The sequence below is a fragment of the Eucalyptus grandis genome, chromosome 5 (assembly GCF_016545825.1).
Source record: "Eucalyptus grandis isolate ANBG69807.140 chromosome 5, ASM1654582v1, whole genome shotgun sequence".
Lineage (NCBI taxonomy): Eukaryota > Viridiplantae > Streptophyta > Magnoliopsida > Myrtales > Myrtaceae > Eucalyptus > Eucalyptus grandis.
In genome coordinates, this window is record NC_052616.1 from 11114351 (window position 1) to 11132881 (window position 18531).

The following is an 18531-nucleotide window of genomic DNA, read 5'->3' on the forward strand; positions in this document are numbered from 1 at the left end:
TTTATATTTCTTTTTCTTTTTTTTTTTTTTTCTTTTTCTTTCTTCTTCCTCTTTCCTTAGCCGATGGCGGCACAGCGATGACCGAGCCTCACCAATCATTGGCGAGCTCTATCCTCGCTTGGATCTGGTGAGCTGCGAGCTTGCTGACCTTGGCCTAGCTTGGGCTTGCTGGATCTGGCGAGCCGCGAGCTCATCGGCCGCAACAGAGCTCTAGTTTGCTTGGATCTAGCAAGTTGCAAGCTTGCCGGCTTTGGCCGAGCTCGGGCTTGCCTGGATTTGGCGAGTAGCAAGCTCGCTAGTCGCGACGAAGCTCGGCCCGGCGAGCTTGGATCAGTCGCCACTGATGGAGGAAGAATGGGGAAGAAGAAGGAAGAAGGAAGAAGAAGAAAGAAAAAAAGAAGAAATAATAATAAAAATTCAAATTTTTAAAAATAATTTTTTTTTTTTTTTGATAGATAGATATCCAAAGTACATACTTGAGAAGTACTTTTAGAGGAAGCTTGATGTTGTTTAGATCTAAATTCAATCAATATCGAAATAGAAATTCTAAACATTATAATATAATTTTTAATTTGATAAATCATAATTAAGAAGTTACGCATTCTCACATGCTAGAAGATTTGTTATAAAAAATATTATTTTCATGTCAATCATTAACTAATCAATCTTTTTCTTATCAAGAATTTTTCAAAATATTTCGGTTTAAAGTTTTTCACTTTTTTTTTATTTACTAATTTTCATTGTTTAATTTACTTTTTAATTTGATGTGAAGTTTTTTTCAAATAACATACATACATACATACATATATATACACACACTGTGCGCGTGCACGTGTGTGAAGAGCTTAAAGTGGATTAAATGGGTGGGAGTGAGTTTTCTTAGATTGAGTTAAATATGGGTCGGGTCGAGTCGGGTATGGGTTAGGTCCAATGTGGGTCATCAAATTTACATTACATGAAAAATGGGTCAAAACAGGTTAAATGGGTCAATATGGATCATTTTCGACCTGACTCAAACCCGACCCAATCCACCCATTTGACGGCCCTAGTTCTGTCACATTGCATGAGGGTTTCCTCTTGTGGTCCCAAACATCATGGTAGAGACATGTTGCCGACACACCAACCCCACAAATTCATATGGTTGCGTCCCTCAATTAACGGGAGGAGGAAGACGATTCACTCATACGCTGGTGGGTTCCTCCTTGTATTGAGCTACTCGTGACCATTCTTCTCATGCAAGATCCGCCACCGAGATTGCGACGAGACGACTATTGAAGCCAAAGATTTTTGTTGATCTCATGACTTCTGTTGATGTTAAGTTGTGCCAGAAATTGCATGGTTGCAATTGCTCAGGACCCCATTGAATTGATATTCATAAAATGCTCATTCCCATTCCTCGGCTTGATTTTTCCGGGTTCGTCCGGGTGTTTTTCCCTCGTGTTATCGCCAATCAGTGAACAAGAGATATTTCCACTCCGACTGAGTTGCAGTCCCTTCCTTCCACCTCCTCGATGTTTACACGAATGGGCGAACCAAACAGAAAACATATTTCGATTTGCCTATGAATCTTTTGCTTTATCGTAGAATACTTCAATCCTGCTTTCGAGTTTCTTGGAAAAGCAATGGGAAAGGTCTTAAAATAATGCTACGGTAATATAAAGAAAGATAAACGTTTTGAACCTAGTAATATTGAAAAAATGAAAGTTAATGAAATAAACTAAGAAATAAAGTCACTCAGTCTTTTTGAAAAGTAACCACCTAAAGATAAGAACATGGCTTCAGGATTATTAGAAATTATTAGAGATGGTTAAAACCATAGAAGAACTGCTCTCGAGTGATCATGTCATAGGCGCTATAAATACTAGTGCTCAACTACTGGAAGGCCCTCGCGCATACAAACAAACATGTTATCTTTCAATTATGTTTCAATTTGTTACAATTTCCAGATTCGTGTTGATTAAATTGAACAAAGGTTAGATGTCTGAAGGGCAAGACTAAGAAATGGCTAACCAAAGGTTATTCTAAAGGGCACTAAGAAATGGTTACCCTATTCTAATTTGAAGTCACTCGCAGAAAGAGCAATGGAGTCCAACAGTTCATGGTGAAAGATCAAGGTGAGATTTTGAAGAAGTAACCACCTAAAGATAAGAACATGGCTTCAGGATTATTAGAAATTATTAGAGATATGGGAGCCTGGTTAAAACCATAGAAGAACTGCTCTCGAGTGATCATGTCATAGGCGCTATAAATACTAGTGTTGTCAATTAAATTCTGCATATATTTTTGTTGTCAATTAAATTCTGCATATATTTTTTAACTGTAATGTCTAGATATGCATTGTTGATTAAATTCTAAGGTGTATCTTTGCCATAATTCCTAAGTGCTTGATCGTTGAGTAAATTTTGGCAGTTAAATTTTTACATTCTCAGGTTTTGTCATTAATTAAATTTCGGAATAATTTGTGTTGTCCGGTTCCATTTGAAGTGACTATTTTTCAAATTTTATCGTCAATTAAATTTCGACATATTTTTCATATGATTAGTTTCATTCAGATACTTCTTGTTCAGAATCGCCGCAGGATCCGTCAATCCTAATAAAAATCAAATAATGGTTTCTTGTCGTGAAGTCAAATTCTGGCCGGACACATATGCGTGGGGGTGGTCCCGGCGGAGCATTTATTTCCCCAAGGGAGATATCAAAATCCCTTCCAATGGCCCAGCACCACGGAACTCCCCATCGTGGTTTATCGAAAAGCCTGATATCTCCCACGCCAACGTATGCAAATTCACGTGATGGATGGATGAATAAGGAGTGTGTCACATGGGTCGTGTCCCTACCCCCCAACTCGAGGAACACGTCCGATTTTTGATCCTTTTCAATTGGGAGTTGAGATGTTTTTGCTTTTTGGATATGTGGGGGCAACTTGTACTTCAATTAGCAGCACACATCCAAGATATATTGCAATTATAGTTGATGCACATTTTGTTTGGCAAAGCTATTTATTCGACCGAAGAGAAAGGATCTTCCAGTAGAGCGATTTCATCCCCTTTCAGTAGAGCGATTTCATCTCCATATTAATGTCTGATTTTCTCGTCAGGTAGGCATCATTATTAGTGAGGACACTTGAATGGAGACCATGTTGCTTGTGTGGTGTGTGATCTCTTTTCCACGGTAAATATATCTAATGATGAATCCGATGGATTTGCCCACCGCTTGCATAACCCCATGGATCACCTTGGTAGAGTCATTTCCTTTAGTATATATATATATTTGTTGAGATATTTTTGCTCTTTGTTGAGATATTTTTGCTCTTTGGATATGTGGGGGCAACGTGTACTTCAACAAGCAGCGCACATCCAAGGTACATTGCAATTGCAGTTGATGTCCATTTTGTTTTGGAAAGATATTTATTCGGTGGAAGAGAGAAATCTTTCGGCAAAGCGATTTCATCTTCATATTAATGTTTGGTTTTCACATCAGGCAAGCGTCATTATCGATAAGAAGTGGTGTGTGATTTCTTTTTAGCAGTCCATATATCTGATGCTAATTCGATGGATTTACGCACTGTAGGCACAACCCCACAGATCGTGTGGGTAATTATTACAAACTAAGATCTTTATCATATATATAACTAGTTAGTTACGATAAAAATAAACTGTGATTACGATGAGATATGACTGATAATAGTAGAGAAAAATACATAATAAACATGTCATGTGGATATTTCTTTTCACTTGTTCTTAGTGGTTTATCAGTCAGTGAAAGACCATTAATTTCTCTCCTTTCAGCGGGAAGTTTTTCTTGCACTTGGAATGTGCACTTGGAATGTGCCCAGAGTGCAACCAGACCCGCGCGTTTGCCCAAGAAAGGATGGCAATTCGCGCATGGAAGAAACATTTTTTCTTTGCTTTCGCGGTATTTTCCCGAGCATTCCAGTCTCATGAAAGAAAAACACCGAAAACAGCATTAACGTCTCCCACGGAGCAATCCATGCTGTGGGGACCCGTTGCGAAAGATAGATTTGGCAGCTGATGTTAGAGAAAGGCCTTACAGTTGAGGAGCCCCCCCAGAAATGATCAGTCTTCACCAGACGATCAAAAGGCAACTCGCAATCTATGCAGTCTCGTAGAGGGAAATGCTGCAGCCGGGTTTGGCACGACGCCATACATCACCCGTTGATTCTGAAGCTTGGAAGATAAGGTGCCTGGCTGAAAGAGGAAGTAGGGAAGGATGGTCACAGTCTAATCAAACCCTAAAGAGATGCTAAGCCTCTTTCAAAGTAGAATACAATCTCCGTCAGGTAAGCGACTGGTTTCGGTAAGCTCCATTTGAGGAAAAGGTCCTGTTAGGCACGAAACCTAGGGCAAGAAATGACCGAACAATTTAGGTCTTCTAGTTATTTGATAAAGTGGGTCTAGGCTGGATGTTAGGAAATGCAGGTATTCAGTCCCCTTACAATGTCTCTTTCATTCTTTACTCTATCGGGACCAATTTTTAACATCCTGCAAAATCCGTACTCTAAGGCCTTTTTTACCAAAGAATTCTAATGCACAGGAAGTCATCCTGTGCCGCAAGGTTCTAGAGGACATATGTTTGGGAAGTTTCCAAGCCATAACTTTCTTGTAGTTTGATGCTAGGCGAGTGGTACCAGGGCCCCAGGGGAAAATGAAGAGAGAGGGCATTTCTTTTTCCTTCTCTCTCTTGTTTTCTTTTTCTGGGATTTCCATTAGGTCAAGTCTCTTTCTATTTTGGCCAGTCATTTCAATGGCACTCCCCAGAGCCAATTATTGTTTTTGTCGTTCAACTATCTTGGATTCTAGGCGAATTAGTCATCCTGAATCAGTTCGCTTTTGAAGTCCACTACCAATCTCCTTGATGCTGTGCTTTATCCTGTCTAGCCCAACTCCTTTTTTTCATGATACGTTCTTTCTTTTTCGATGAGGCCCTAGTCCTTATTCTGTTTTTGTCTGAACGCCTCTTTCTTGTGTGTGTGTGTGTGTGTGTTCATTCTGTTGTGCCTTTTCCCCCTTGATGTCTGGTTCTCACACGACCAAGAGGCATGCATGTATTCTATCTATCAGTAATGCTAGCATAAGATATAGTTCTCAACTTAAACTTCCAAGGGAAGAAGTGGACACATGATCAATAATTTACAGGAACTAGACGCTCTTATATCATCCCTTTGACAGACCAAGTACGTGACTCTTTAAGCAGACATCTGGAGGCATAAAAGTTTCGTTAAGTTCTGTTTTGCCAACCATTAAGGGAAGCTACAGTCAATGAATCAGGTCTCTTAGACACATACCGCATCAGGACTGAAACTGTCCCCAGTTCCTTCTCAGTTGCCCTGGCACATGACGAAATAGTGATTAAATGCGGGCTTCCCGTGCAATTTATCAGGTTAATTTCTGGTATCGGAAGTGAATGGCGGCCATGGTTCCGTGCCATCGTCAATGCGCTGTCTAAAACTTAATCTTTTTGTATATAACTGGTCCCGAAACTCAAGATTTTTTTTTGCCATCTTCTCTTGAAGTCAAGGTTCAGGCCTTTGATGTCTCTCTCCTGCCGCAGGAGATGTCCACGAAACATCTGAGGTAAAGTCTTGTGACAGGTTCCCACTAGATTTTTGGTTAGCATCGACTTTACTACAATGTAATATCAATAGTGATATTATTCTCGTGTTTTCCATTTCTACATGGATGACTAGAAGATATGTCAATGTCTTGTCACATTGGATGAGGACTTCCTCTCGTGGTCCCTCACATCATGTTAGGGACATGTTGCTAACACACAGCCGCATAAATCCATATGGTTGCGTCCCCCTCAATTAATGGGATGAGGAAGATGATTCATTCATACGGTGGCGGGTTCCTTCTGGTATTGAGCTCTACTCGTGACCATTCTATCATGCAAGATCCACCACCGAGATTGCGACATGACGATTATCGAAGGTCAAGACTTTTGTTGATCTCATGACATCTATTGATGTCAAGTCTTGCAAGAAATTGCATGGTTGCATTTGCTGAGGACCCCATTGAATTGATGATCATGAAGTGCTCATTCTAGGGTTCGTCCAAGGCGTTTTTCCCTCGCGTTATCCCCAAAGAGTGAACGGAAGATATTTCGACTCCGACTGAGCCACAGTCCCCACCCTTCCTTCCACCTTCTCGACGTTTACACGTATGGATGTGTACGTATGAACGGATGTCCGTCTACGCGTTAGAACCAAGCAGAAAATATAATTCGATTTGTCTATGGATATTTTGCTTTATCTTAAAATACTTGAATCCTGCTTTCGAGTTTCTTCGGAAAGCAATGTGAAAGGTTGGTATTTAAAGAGAGTTTTGAACCTAGTAAGAATGGATTAATAAAAAAACAAGGAAAGAAAGATCGTGTTAGAAGGGATTCCATGGATAACAACGTGCGGGTCAATGCAATATGATTACGACATAAACGATTGAGTATTTGCAACATAATCGATTAAGTACATGTATGTATATAAGGAACTGCGGCAGAAAAAAAGAAGTATAAAAATTTAAACAATAACTCCAACATTTAAGCTTTTACAATAATGTTTTGTTAAAGCCCATGCATAATATCAAGATGGATAATCACTGTAAAACCTTATCAAAAAAATAAAATCGCCATTCAAAAGTAATTTAAGATAACAAGGTGATTCATTAAATCTCCAAAATTTTCAAATTTTAGGTTTAGTCTTTCTCATCGTACAGCAAAATTAGTTATTTCTTAGTACCCCAAATTTTCATTTATTAAATTAATTTCCTCCAATGTCATCTTTTTTTTTCTTCCCCTTTTGCAAGTGGAAAAAGAACTTATGCATGCACATGTATGAGTCTAATTAGTCCTAAACATATTGCATGGATGTCAATTCAATCATAAACTTTTCAATTTTAATTTTGTTAATTTAGTCTAAAAAATTTATGCAAAATTTCAATATAGTCCTTTTGGCCAATTTTTAGCAAAAATTGTTGGTACCTCCCATCGTTTTTATCAAGAGGACTTATGGAAGAATCTCCATCTAGGTATCTCTAGTAGAAAGGATATCGAGCTATTTTCTTTTTCTTCTTCACCAAAGGGTGATCATCTTCATCTTCTGGAAGGGCTATACAAAGTTCACATTGGCAGTCTGCCAGTCTACATTCTAGTGACAATATCTTATAACCGGATCTTTCAAGTAATAAATAGGATTGCTACTTGTATCAAAGGAGAATGACTAGTGATAATTGGATTGCCATTTTTGTAATTTCTGGCATGAATTAACCAGAATAAGTATATTAGAATTTCACATAAAAATTATGAGTTAAATGGGTAAAATTAAAATGTTCAATACTGAATTATTTTCCCACAATAAGTTTAGGATATCTTGGTAAAATTTCCCCAAAATTTGGTATGCCTCAAAATCTTCCTATAATAAATATATGTTTATAGGTCTCCGGGACCATCAAATTAGCTTTCGACATGACCCACCAGAATTATCTCACCTGAGATTTTTTTTTTCCAAAAAGAAAAGGGAAATTCATCCAAATGGATAAAAAAGAAAAATCATGAGGTACGTTTAGAATCGGCCAAGCTGGAATGCAGCGGGAGAAGAAGACGTTAACCTTAGCCAGGTTCTTGAAATGGATTGGACAGAAAACAATCGCCAAGCCTTCAATGGATTGGATGAAGTTAGAAGAATCTGGTTTTTGACGCTGTCCTGTTTCTGGTCCTGGAGAAGGTAGGGCCGATCGTGGCTGCCAAAAAACCATTGAGCCTCCGGTCAATTTCATGTAGTTATAGCGGCGAAAGGCTACTCACAACGTACAAAGAAAGCATTATTACTTCTTTTTTTATCCACGGTCGTGGTGAGCGAAAGATCCGTAAATAAATATGAAAAAAGAAAAAGAAAAAAAAAGAGTTACTTGTGACGTGAGGTAATTGAAGAAATTATTTAATTTGATATAGCTCGTGATGGTGAATTTGTGGTGTGATCGATCAATCACCTTTGTTTGCGATCATGAACTGCACCCTACGTCATGCGCACATGCATTGTGCTTTTGATTGGTTAATCATACCACGTGTCAATTGGTGATGTTTCCACCACACTATATGCCTTGCCCCATCATTGGGGCATGTAGATTAGATGTAGAGAATTCATTGGCCATTCCATTGTTATAGGACTCAAATGAGCATCATGTTAGATTGTAATTGTTTCAATAAATTATTTCCACTAAAAATTTAAGCTATCAAACAGGCCAATTGCATTTGTATATAGTATATATTTCTCCCACCTAAGATAACCTTTTGACCCGCAGCACAAATTGCCCACCTAATTGTATCGAACAAATGATCGGAGGTAGGACGTTAGATAGAATAACATGAACAACATGCTTAGTAAAAATGAGAATACAAAATGTGAACCTATGTATGAGGGAGAATTACCAAAAAATGTTATTAACGTTGTAATTGTGCTAATTCAGTTTTAAACTCTTTTTTTTTTTTTTTTTTGTCAATTCAATTCTAAATCTTTTGTAATTATGTCAATTCAATTCATGTGACGTTAACATGAATGCAGTCGACACTGACCGTTCGCGAACGCTAACGTGGCAATTTTTTAATAATAATTTATTTTTAAAATTTATTATTCTTTTCCTTTTCTTTTTTTCTCTCTTCCTCCTTTAGCTTCTTTTCCCTATAGTGGCCGGCGAGTCACTGGCCACTAGGCCAAGGTCACAAAGCCCTTGCTAGCTACCGGCAAAAGTAGCGACCTTGCTTGGCCTCGTCCAGATCATGGCCTTGCCCATGGCTGGCGAGGCCATGGCGACCTTTGCCCAAGCCTTGGTGAAGGTAGCCAAGGCCTTGCTAGCCGCAAGGGAGGCCTCCTTTGCCCAGGACAAGGCCATGGTGAGGCTAACCTTACCGCGACCCCTAGGCCACGTTGAAATCTGGGAGGCTAAACCCTCGTTAATGGTCCGTGAGGGCTTCACAGCCCTTGTCGGCCACTGTGGGAAAGAGAAGCCAAAAGAGGAAGAAGAGAAAGAAAAAAAAAAAGGAAAAAAAAAGAAAGAAAAAGAAATTATGCAAAATTAAAAAAATGAAATATTATTAAGTCAGATGGTGTCCATATCAACGCTAGCCAACCAAAATTGTCCGAACAAAATGAATTGGTACAAATGCAAAAGATTTATGATTAAATTGGTGAAAAAAAAGTTCAAGATTAAATTAGTACAATTATAATAGGTTTTTGACTTTTTTGGTAATTTCCCTTATAATACTAAGTTAAGCAATTATATCTTCATTGTTTCAATTTTAAATTGCTTGAAAATGGGTCGTATATATACATAATCTATTATTAACATTAATAATGCTTGTATTAAACTTTTCTTGTTTTGGCTGAAAATGGACTTAACAAAATTTGATGAGACACTGTTTGCACCAAAATGTAACTAGGTCATCAACATAAGTAAACATGTGGCTTAAAGATAAATGATCATCGGTATTATATATGACGACTGAACCAAGATTAGATGTATGAAGGGTGCCAAGAAACAAGTTACGATATTCTAATTTAAAAGAAAGAGCAATGGAGCCCAGCAGATCACGTAGAAGAGATAAAGGCGGAAGACCAAGGCTCAATTCTAAAGGAATAACGACCTAAAGATAAGATCATGGAATCGAGATTAACGAAGACATGGAAGCATGACTAAAAGCGCAGAAGAACTACTCTAGAGTGATTATGTCATGAGCACTATAAATACTAATCTTCAACTACTGGAAACTGGAAAACCCCTCACGCACAAACAAATAAGCATTTTATCTTTCGATTTCTACATTATAGTTATAGTTTATAGATTAGCGTCATTGATTAAATTTTGGCATGTTTTTACTTTTAGTATCTAGATCCACGTCGCCTATTAAATTACGGTGTGTGTGTTTGTTATAGTTCTAAGATGCTTCCTCATTGATTAAATTTCAGTGTTGCATCTTTATTTTCTCAAGTTTTGTCGTCAATTAATTCCGACATAGTTGGTGTACAATTCGATTCCATTTGAAGTGACTAAATTCTCAGACTTTTTTATTAATTAAATTCCAGCATAACGTGCATACATTCAGTTTTGTTTGAAGTGAAGTTATTGATTTCCTCATCTATTCGGGATATTTTCTGTCTAGAATCACCGCAAAACTTACCTCTTCTAATAAAAATCGAAAAACACGTTTATATAAAGCGCATTTCATCGCGGAGACAAATTCAGGCCACACGCGCATGCCTCGGGGTGGTCCCGGAGATCCCCAAGGAAGATATCATCCCTTCCAATGGCACCTGCACCACAGAACTCCCCATCGTCCTTTATCAAAAAGCCTGATGTCCTCCACACAAACGCATGCAAATTCACATGACGGATGGACGATGGATGCCCGCCTTCCTTCCTTACGGACTTGAATTGAATAATGAGGAGTGTGTCACATCGGTCGTGCCCCTACTAGCACTCGAGCGGGGCACATCCTATTTCTGATCCTTCAATTGGGAGTGGAGATATTTTTTTGGCTCTTTGGATACGTGGGGACAACTTGTACATCAATTCGCAGCACACATCCTAGAAACATTGCAATTATAGTCGATGCCCATTTTGTTTGGCAAAGCTATTTATTCGACGAAAAAGAGACATTTTCTAACAGAGCGACTTCGTCTCCATATTAATGTCTGATTTTCACGTTAGGTGAGCGTCGTTATCATCAATAGGAACGTTCGAATGGAGACCGTGGTGCTTGTGGGGTGTTGTGATCTCTTTTTCGCGGTCGATATATCTAATGACGAATGCAACGGATTTGTGCACAGCTTGCGCAAACCATGGATCATCTAGGTAGAGTCATTGCCGTTACTCTATATATATAATTTTTTGCTCTTTGGATATATGGGGGCAACTTGTACTTCAATTAGTAGCACACATCCAAGATATATTGCAATTGTAGTTGATGCCCATTTTCTTTGGTAAAGCTATTTATTCAATGCATGAGAGAGCGAGAGATCTTTTGGCAGAGGGATTTCATCTCCATACTGATGTCTGGTTTTCACAGCAGACAAATGTCGTTATCAGTAGAGATGCTCAAATGGAGACTGTGTTGCTCGTGTGGTGTGTGATTTATTTTCCACGGTCAATAATATATCTGATGATGGATGCAATAGATTTGCACATCGCTTTCACAACCCCACAGATCATGTGGGTGGAGTCATTGTAGACTGAGCTCTTTATCATATACATAACGAGTTTGATATGGCAAAAATAAACCGTGATTATGATGAGATATAATAGGTAATAGTAATGCAACATACATAATGGACATGTCATGTGGATATTTCTTTTTTGCTTGTTCTTATTGGTTTATCGGTCGGCAAAAGACTGTTAATTTCTCTCCTTCAGAGGGAAGGTTTTTCTTGCGTTTGGAATGCCCTCTCGGAATGTGCACGGTGCAACCAAACTCGCCCGTTTACACAAGAAAGAACGGCAATTCGTGCATGGACGAAACATTTCTTCGCTTTCGCGGTGTTTTTCCCAGCATTCCCATCTCGCGAAAGAAAAAAACACTGGAAATAGCATCAACATCTCCCACAGAACAATCGATGCTGTGGGGACCTGTTGCGAAAGATAGAAAAATTTGGCAGCTGATGTTAGAAGAAAGGCCTTATAGTTGAGGACCCACCCCGAAAATGATCAGAGTCTTCACCAAACGATCAAAAGGCAACTCGTAATTATGCAGGCTCGAAGATGGAAACGCTGCAGCCTGGTTTGGCACGACGCCATACACGGCCGAAGGTTGGTCACAGACTAATCAAGCCCTAAAGAGATGCTCAGCCTCTTTCAAAGTAAAATATAAGCTCTGTCAGGTAAGCGGCTGGTTTCGGTCAGTTCCTTGAGAGGCAAAGGTCCTGTCAGGCGCGAAACCCAGGGCAAGAGACGACCCAACAATTTAGGTATTCCTAGTTATTTCATTATCTGAGATACTGACATTGTACCTAGATTATTGATATCACTAGATATCTTGATAGTTTCTGAGGAAGGTTTAGGATTTTGCTTACCAGCTTCCCATTAAACTTGAGATCTTATGAGCGATGGAGTTACTGTTGGATGCAGAGAGGACGTGGTGCTGGCCCTACAAAAGCAAGAATTCGTTTCATGCGTTGGTCTCATTTGATCATTTTCAATGAGCTTGTTTCTGTATAAAATATCATCTCCTCTTAAATTGTTGTATTTCAGATGTTAACCCATTTTGTAGACAAAAATCTCATCCCACCTGTTAAAATATTTCACATCATTTAATGGTGGATTTATATGCTCTTTATACATGTGTATGGTTTCCCTCCACCTATTAATTTTAAGTTTTTGTATTGGACTTTCTAATATGATATCAAAGCCATGTCTTATTTTATTTTGCCAAATTCTACAAATTAACACTAGGGTGTGTTTGTGTTGAGTGAAAGAATATTCTGCGAATTAGTTTTCCAAACTTTGGGTGTTTTTTTTTTTTTTTTTCCTTTTGAATATGATTAGTCAATGAAAAATCATTTAAGATCAAAGAAAATATGAATGCTTCAAGTTAGGTTAATGAACTCCTTAATATAAGAAGGGGAAAATGTTTTTCCTCGAAAATTTTTATGATTTTTATGATCTTTTATCATAAAATTTTTCCCGGAATAGACACACTTTTTGTATTATTATGAAGCACTAATTGTCAGTCCGCTGCTTCACGCAAGATACTTTTAGAATTTCCCATAACAGAAAGATGATAGCATAAGCAAGGAACCCACCTTGAGTCTCCTTAGTTAGGAAGTACATGATTAACAAGACTTTATTCATGTAATCCAATTATCGTACACATTCATTTGTAACCACTAAATTTAGTTACACCTCACATCGCAGCATTCACATCAATTTACATCCGCCTTAATAATTCAAAACCCCACAAATATAATATTTTTTTTTTAAAAAAAAAATCCAAGTTTAAACGAATCTTTTCGAAATGAATCTTTCCGCTCATAAATACAACCTCACTCTCCCTCTCTCACTTCATAATTCAGCTGCGCGGAGGACGGCGACGGCGATTCAATCATGGAGGCCTTGTCTTCCTCCTTCCTCTCCTCCTTCTCCTCCAAAACACTCCTCAAATCCGCCGCTAGCCCGCCGGCCCCGGCGCCGCCTCCTTCCTTTTCTGCTCCTCTTCCCTCCATCACCTCCGTCCGCATCGACGAAAGGGCCCCCAAAACCACCACCACCACCACGACAAGATCCCCTGCCCCGCCTCCTGCTCCGCCGCCGCCAGCCTCGTCGCTCCCCAGAGCCGCTACTCCGCTGCCGCCGCCGGCCAGACCCAGGAGAGACACGTCGCTCCCGTGACCGTCTTCAGCGCCCTGGACGACCTCATCAACAACTTCATCGACCCACCGCTCAAGCCCTCCGTCGACCCCCGCCACGTCCTCTCCGACAACTTCGCCCCCGTGCTCGACGAGCTCCCCCCGACCGATTGCCTCGTCGAGTCCGGCAGCCTCCCCGCCTGCCTCGATGGCGCCTACCTGCGCAACGGCCCCAACCCCCAGTTCCTCCCCCGCGGCCCCTACCACCTCTTCGACGGCGACGGCATGCTCCACTGCATCAAGATCTCCGGCGGCCGCGCCCGCCTCTGCAGCCGTTACGTCCGCACCCACAAGTACTCGGTCGAGCGCAGCCTCGGAATGCCCGTCCTCCCCAACGTCTTCTCCGGGTTCAACGGCCTCGCTGCCTCCGCCGCGCGCGGCGCCCTCTCGGCGGCCCGCATGGCGGCCGGCCAGTTCAACCCGGCCAACGGCATTGGCCTCGCCAACACGAGCCTCGCTTCTTCGGCAACCGGCTCTACGCCCTCGGCGAGTCTGACCTTCCCTACGCGGTCCGGGTCACGCCTGATGGCGACGTGGAGACCGTCGGGAGGGAGGATTTCGACGGCAAACTGTTCATGAGCATGACGGCTCACCCCAAGATTGACCCCGAGACGGGCGAGGCTTTCGCCTTCCGGTACGGGCCGGTCCCACCCTTTCTGACCTACTTCCACTTCGACAAGGACGGGAAGAAGCAACCGGACGTGCCCATTTTCTCCATGGTCCGGCCCTCGTTTCTTCACGACTTCGCCATCACCAAAAAACACGCCATCTTCTCGGACATACAAATCGGGATGAACCCGATGGACATGATATTCGGCGGCGGATCACCGATCGGCACGGACCCGGGCAAGGTGCCCCGGCTCGGGATCATCCCTCGGTACGCGAAGGACGAGTCGGAGATGCGGTGGTTCGACGTCCCGGGGTTCAACATCATCCACGCGATCAACGCGTGGGACGAGGAGGACGGCGACGAGGTGGTGCTGATCGCGCCCAACATCATGTCCGTCGAGCACACGCTCGAGCGGATGGAACTCGTCCACGCGCTGGTCGAGAAAGTACGCATCAACCTGCGGACCGGGGTCGTGTCGAGGCAGCCCCTCTCGGCCAGGAACCTCGACTTCGCCGTTATAAACCCCAGATACGTGGCGAGGAGGAACAAGTACGTGTACGCGGCCGTCGGGGACCCGATGCCGAAGGTGTCCGGGGTGGTGAAGCTGGACGTGTCGATGCCGGACCGCCAGGACTGCACGGTGGCGTGCCGGATGTTCGGGCCGGGGTGCTTCGGGGGCGAGCCCTTCTTCGTGGCGAGGGATCCGGACGATCCGGAGGCGGAGGAGGACGACGGCTACGTGGTGAGTTACGTGCACGACGAGCGCAAAGGGGAGTCGAGGTTCCTGGTGATGGATGCCAAGTCGCCGGAGCTGGACATCGTGGCCTCCGTCCGGCTACCCAGGCGGGTGCCGTACGGGTTCCACGGGCTATTCGTGAGGGACAGCCACCTCAAAATGTCTTAGCGTTCATGGGCGATGATGCGACGTGGAGGTACAGAGATTGGGGTCTTTTATTACAGGATTTTACGTAGTCTAGAGCATGATACAAAGCTATATCCCACCAACATGCCGCAGTTAAATTAGGTGGGGTAGTTACGTCGTTCGAATTCGATTGCATATACAATACACACGTCAAAATTTCTTCGGGATTAGGGTACAATCTGTCTGGTGTAATAATTTCCTTTGGATTCCTACAAATTTCGTTCTGATATATATAAATATATCATTTCGAGGCTGATTCGTGTTTCGTCGCTGTGCTTTTACCTTGACGTTAGCTGGACGCTGCTGTCTAGGTTTAATTCGCCGGATCAAGCCAATCGCGTAAAAATCGGTAAAGCCGATATGGACCCCGCGAAGGTACGAATTTCCACGCATTTGCTCGCATCGCGCAAGCTTTTTTAGTAAGTCTGTCCGATTCTTTCATCATTCGTTTAGAAAAAGGTTAAGGGTGCATTTGGCAATCGAAAATAATTTCTAATCAAACATATTTTTTAATTTTATTTTCAAGAATAATTTCTAAGTATTTTAAAGTATTTGGTAACTATACAAAATTTTTTCTCTCAATATAAAATTCATTAAAATTTCATGTACCGATTTTTGAATACCTACTCTAGTAGAATATTCATGTTTGGTACCATTCTCAAAACTTCTAATCCAAATCTTTCTTTTTTAAAATTTTAAATATTATTACAGGATTTTACGTAGTGCAGAGCATGGTACAAAACTATATCCCCATGATATGCCACAGCTAAATTAGGTGGACTAGTTACGTTGTTCAAATTCAATTGAATATATAATACACACACGTCAAAATTTTTCAGAAATAGGGTACAATCCGTCTCGTGTAATAATTTCCTTGTAATTATTTCGAGGCTGATTCGTGTTTCGTCGCTGTACCCTTACCTTGACATTAGCCGGGTGCCGATATCTAGTTTTAATTCACCGGATGAAGCCAATCGCATAAAAATCGGTAAATGGGACCTTGCGAAGGTACGAATTTCCTCGCATCTCCTCACGTCACACAAGCTTTTTTAGTCTATCCGTCCAATTCGTTCTGATGATTCGTCCAGAAAAAAAAGGTTAAGAGCATCATGCATTGACGAACCATTGAAAGGGAAAGAAAAACAATGTGAAAGAGCCAAAAAGGAAAAGGGAACAAAGTTTTTGCATCCGAACATCGAAATTTTTGACCCTAGGAACAAGCTTCTGGACCCAAGTAGGTCCATGGACATAATGTAGGAGGTGTTTGGGGTCATGATCCGCTGTCCCCAATCATCGTCTATCGGAGAAAACATCATAGAAGTTACTCTCAAGCTTGCTTGCAAGTAGGAACATAAGCTTATCCCTTGTAGGAATGAAGCTTCCTATCATCTCCTTGCCCAACTTTGTTCCCTTTTCTTTTTCTATTCTTTTGCCTTTTGCTTCTTTCCCTTTCAATGATTCATCATTGCATGATGTTCTTAGGGCACGTTTGGCAATTGGCTAAATAGTAAAAATTTTGCATCCGAACATCGAAAATTTTTACCCTAGGAACAGGCTTATGGACCCGAGTAGGTCCATGGACACGATGTAGGAGGTGTTTGGGGTCATGATCTGCCGTCCCCAATCATCGTCTATTGGAGGAAACATCATAGAAGTTACTATCGCTTGTGCGTAGGAACATAAGCTTATCCCTTGTAGGAATGGAGCTTCCTATATCTCCTTGCCCAACTTTGTTCCCTTTTTCCTTTTCTGTTCTTTTACCCCTTACGACTCTTGCTAGGGCAGCCTCCCAGACTTTCGTGCCATCATGTCAAATGGGAGTATGAACCACACCCAGCATTCTCTCATTTAGTGAATACTCAATATACTTATTTAAACACAACAAGGTTGTACAACATTCAAACTTTTCTGCACTCGTTGTCTTGGTAATAAAATCCACACTATTCAACTTTGTGTTCGTTTTCTCGAGCACTACGACCTTCTACTCCACTTTCTTTTGGATGAAGTGATATTATATGTTAATATGCTTTGTTTTTGTATGAAATCTAGGATTCTTAGCCAATAATATAGCACTCTAGCTATTACATCCAACTTTCACTCCTCTTTGTGTAAAACTAAGCTCTTTACACAATTTATGCAACCTAATAATTTCCTTAGTAGCATGAGTAAGTGCCATGTGCTTTGTCTTGGTAGTAAATATAAAAACTGTACTCTGTTTCTTGCTCATCCAACTCACAGTTCCGCTAAATTAAAAATCAACACTATTCACCTCTTTGTCAATTTTCTCTAGCACTACAACCTTCTATTTGACTTTCTCTCAGATGAAGTGATATTGTATGTTGACATGCTTTGTTCTTGTCTGAAAGCCACTATTCTTAGTCAAGAATATAGCACTCTAGTTATCACATCGAATATTCACTTATCCTTGTGTAAATCTAAGCTCTTTACACAATCTACACAACTAGATCATTTCCATTGCACCACAAGTAAAGGCCATGTACTTTACTTTTGTAGTAGATAAAACAATTGTGCTCTATTTTTTGCTCATCCAATACATAGCTCCACCAAATAATGAAACAATATATCTATTGGTTGACCTCCTACTATCAAATGTCATCTCCCTAATCAACATCCACAAAACACTTCAATTCTAATATTTATTATCCCTTTGAGTTTTTCATACCTTCATAGCATAACTCAAAGTCAGATGTACTGTGAAGATAACAAAGCATCCGTTTTGTTGCCATCCAATATTATTTTCTTGAATTAGACATATATCTATTCAATACTCCCACTACTTGGCCATTTTAGTCTAGCTGCCATCGAATGTCCCTTTGAGGAATCCTAAGTTATCCTTGATGTTTTTCAATGCGGAGGAAAAATCTTCATGGATTAGACAACATCAATAGGGGTTCATGTGGAAAAAGTCTTCATGGGTTAGACCTATGTAAGACGGACACGGTGACACGAACACGCGACACAACACGACACGACACACGACACGTCATTTCTCAAAAAGTAGAGAATTTCGACACGTTCCGACACGTTAAATATTAAATAAATATTTTTATTTTTAATTAATTTGATTAAAATTCACAAATAAATAAATAAATAAAGAGTTGACAATAAATTTTATACTAATAATATTAATAAATCTTACACTTTTTTTTTTTATTTCATTATCCCAAATTTACTTTTATTTTTTAATTTCATTTATTTATTTTTCTGATTAAAAAAAAAAAAATCCCATTAGAGTCCACCCCACTCTCTTCTTTTCCTTATCCATTTCCTCCCACTCCCAAATTTATTTTCCTTTCCCTCCCCAGTCCTCACCATCGTCCATTCCCCCACCCAATTTTTTTTTTTCCTTTCCCTCCGGTAATCGTCCATTTCCCCCATCTATCCGTCACTTTCCCTTCCCCCAAAATAGGTACCCATAGACTCCCTTTTTTTTTAATTACATTTGAGTTTCTCATAAACCCTAGCTCCTTTACTCCTCCTCCTCGCCGCTCGCGACCCTTCCTCTTCTCCTCCTCCCTCCTTGCCGCTCGGCACTCGCTACACGACCTCCTTCCTCGCCGGTTGCCGCTC

The 18531-nt window shown here is 40.9% G+C and overlaps 1 protein-coding gene and 2 long non-coding RNA genes across 3 annotated transcripts; all 3 read left to right on the forward strand.

Moving 5' to 3' along the window:
- Positions 1-2753: 2753 nt before the first annotated feature.
- Positions 2754-3645, forward strand: LOC120293323. The gene is made up of 2 exons (XR_005551076.1): positions 2754-3097; positions 3350-3645. It is a non-coding gene; the product is annotated as an uncharacterized LOC120293323 (long non-coding RNA).
- Positions 3646-10692: 7047 nt separating this feature from the next.
- LOC120293100 lies at positions 10693-12343 on the forward strand. Its single transcript, XR_005550769.1, has 2 exons — positions 10693-11971; positions 12080-12343. It is a non-coding gene; the product is annotated as an uncharacterized LOC120293100 (long non-coding RNA).
- Positions 12344-13045: 702 nt separating this feature from the next.
- On the forward strand, positions 13046-15118 carry LOC104444180 (probable carotenoid cleavage dioxygenase 4, chloroplastic). Its single transcript, XM_039311862.1, is given in 3 exon segments — positions 13046-13322; positions 13325-13862; positions 13865-15118. Coding segments are annotated over 3 exon segments (1812 nt in total). The 5' UTR covers positions 13046-13106; the 3' UTR covers positions 14923-15118.
- The last annotated feature ends 3413 nt before the right edge of the window (positions 15119-18531 follow it).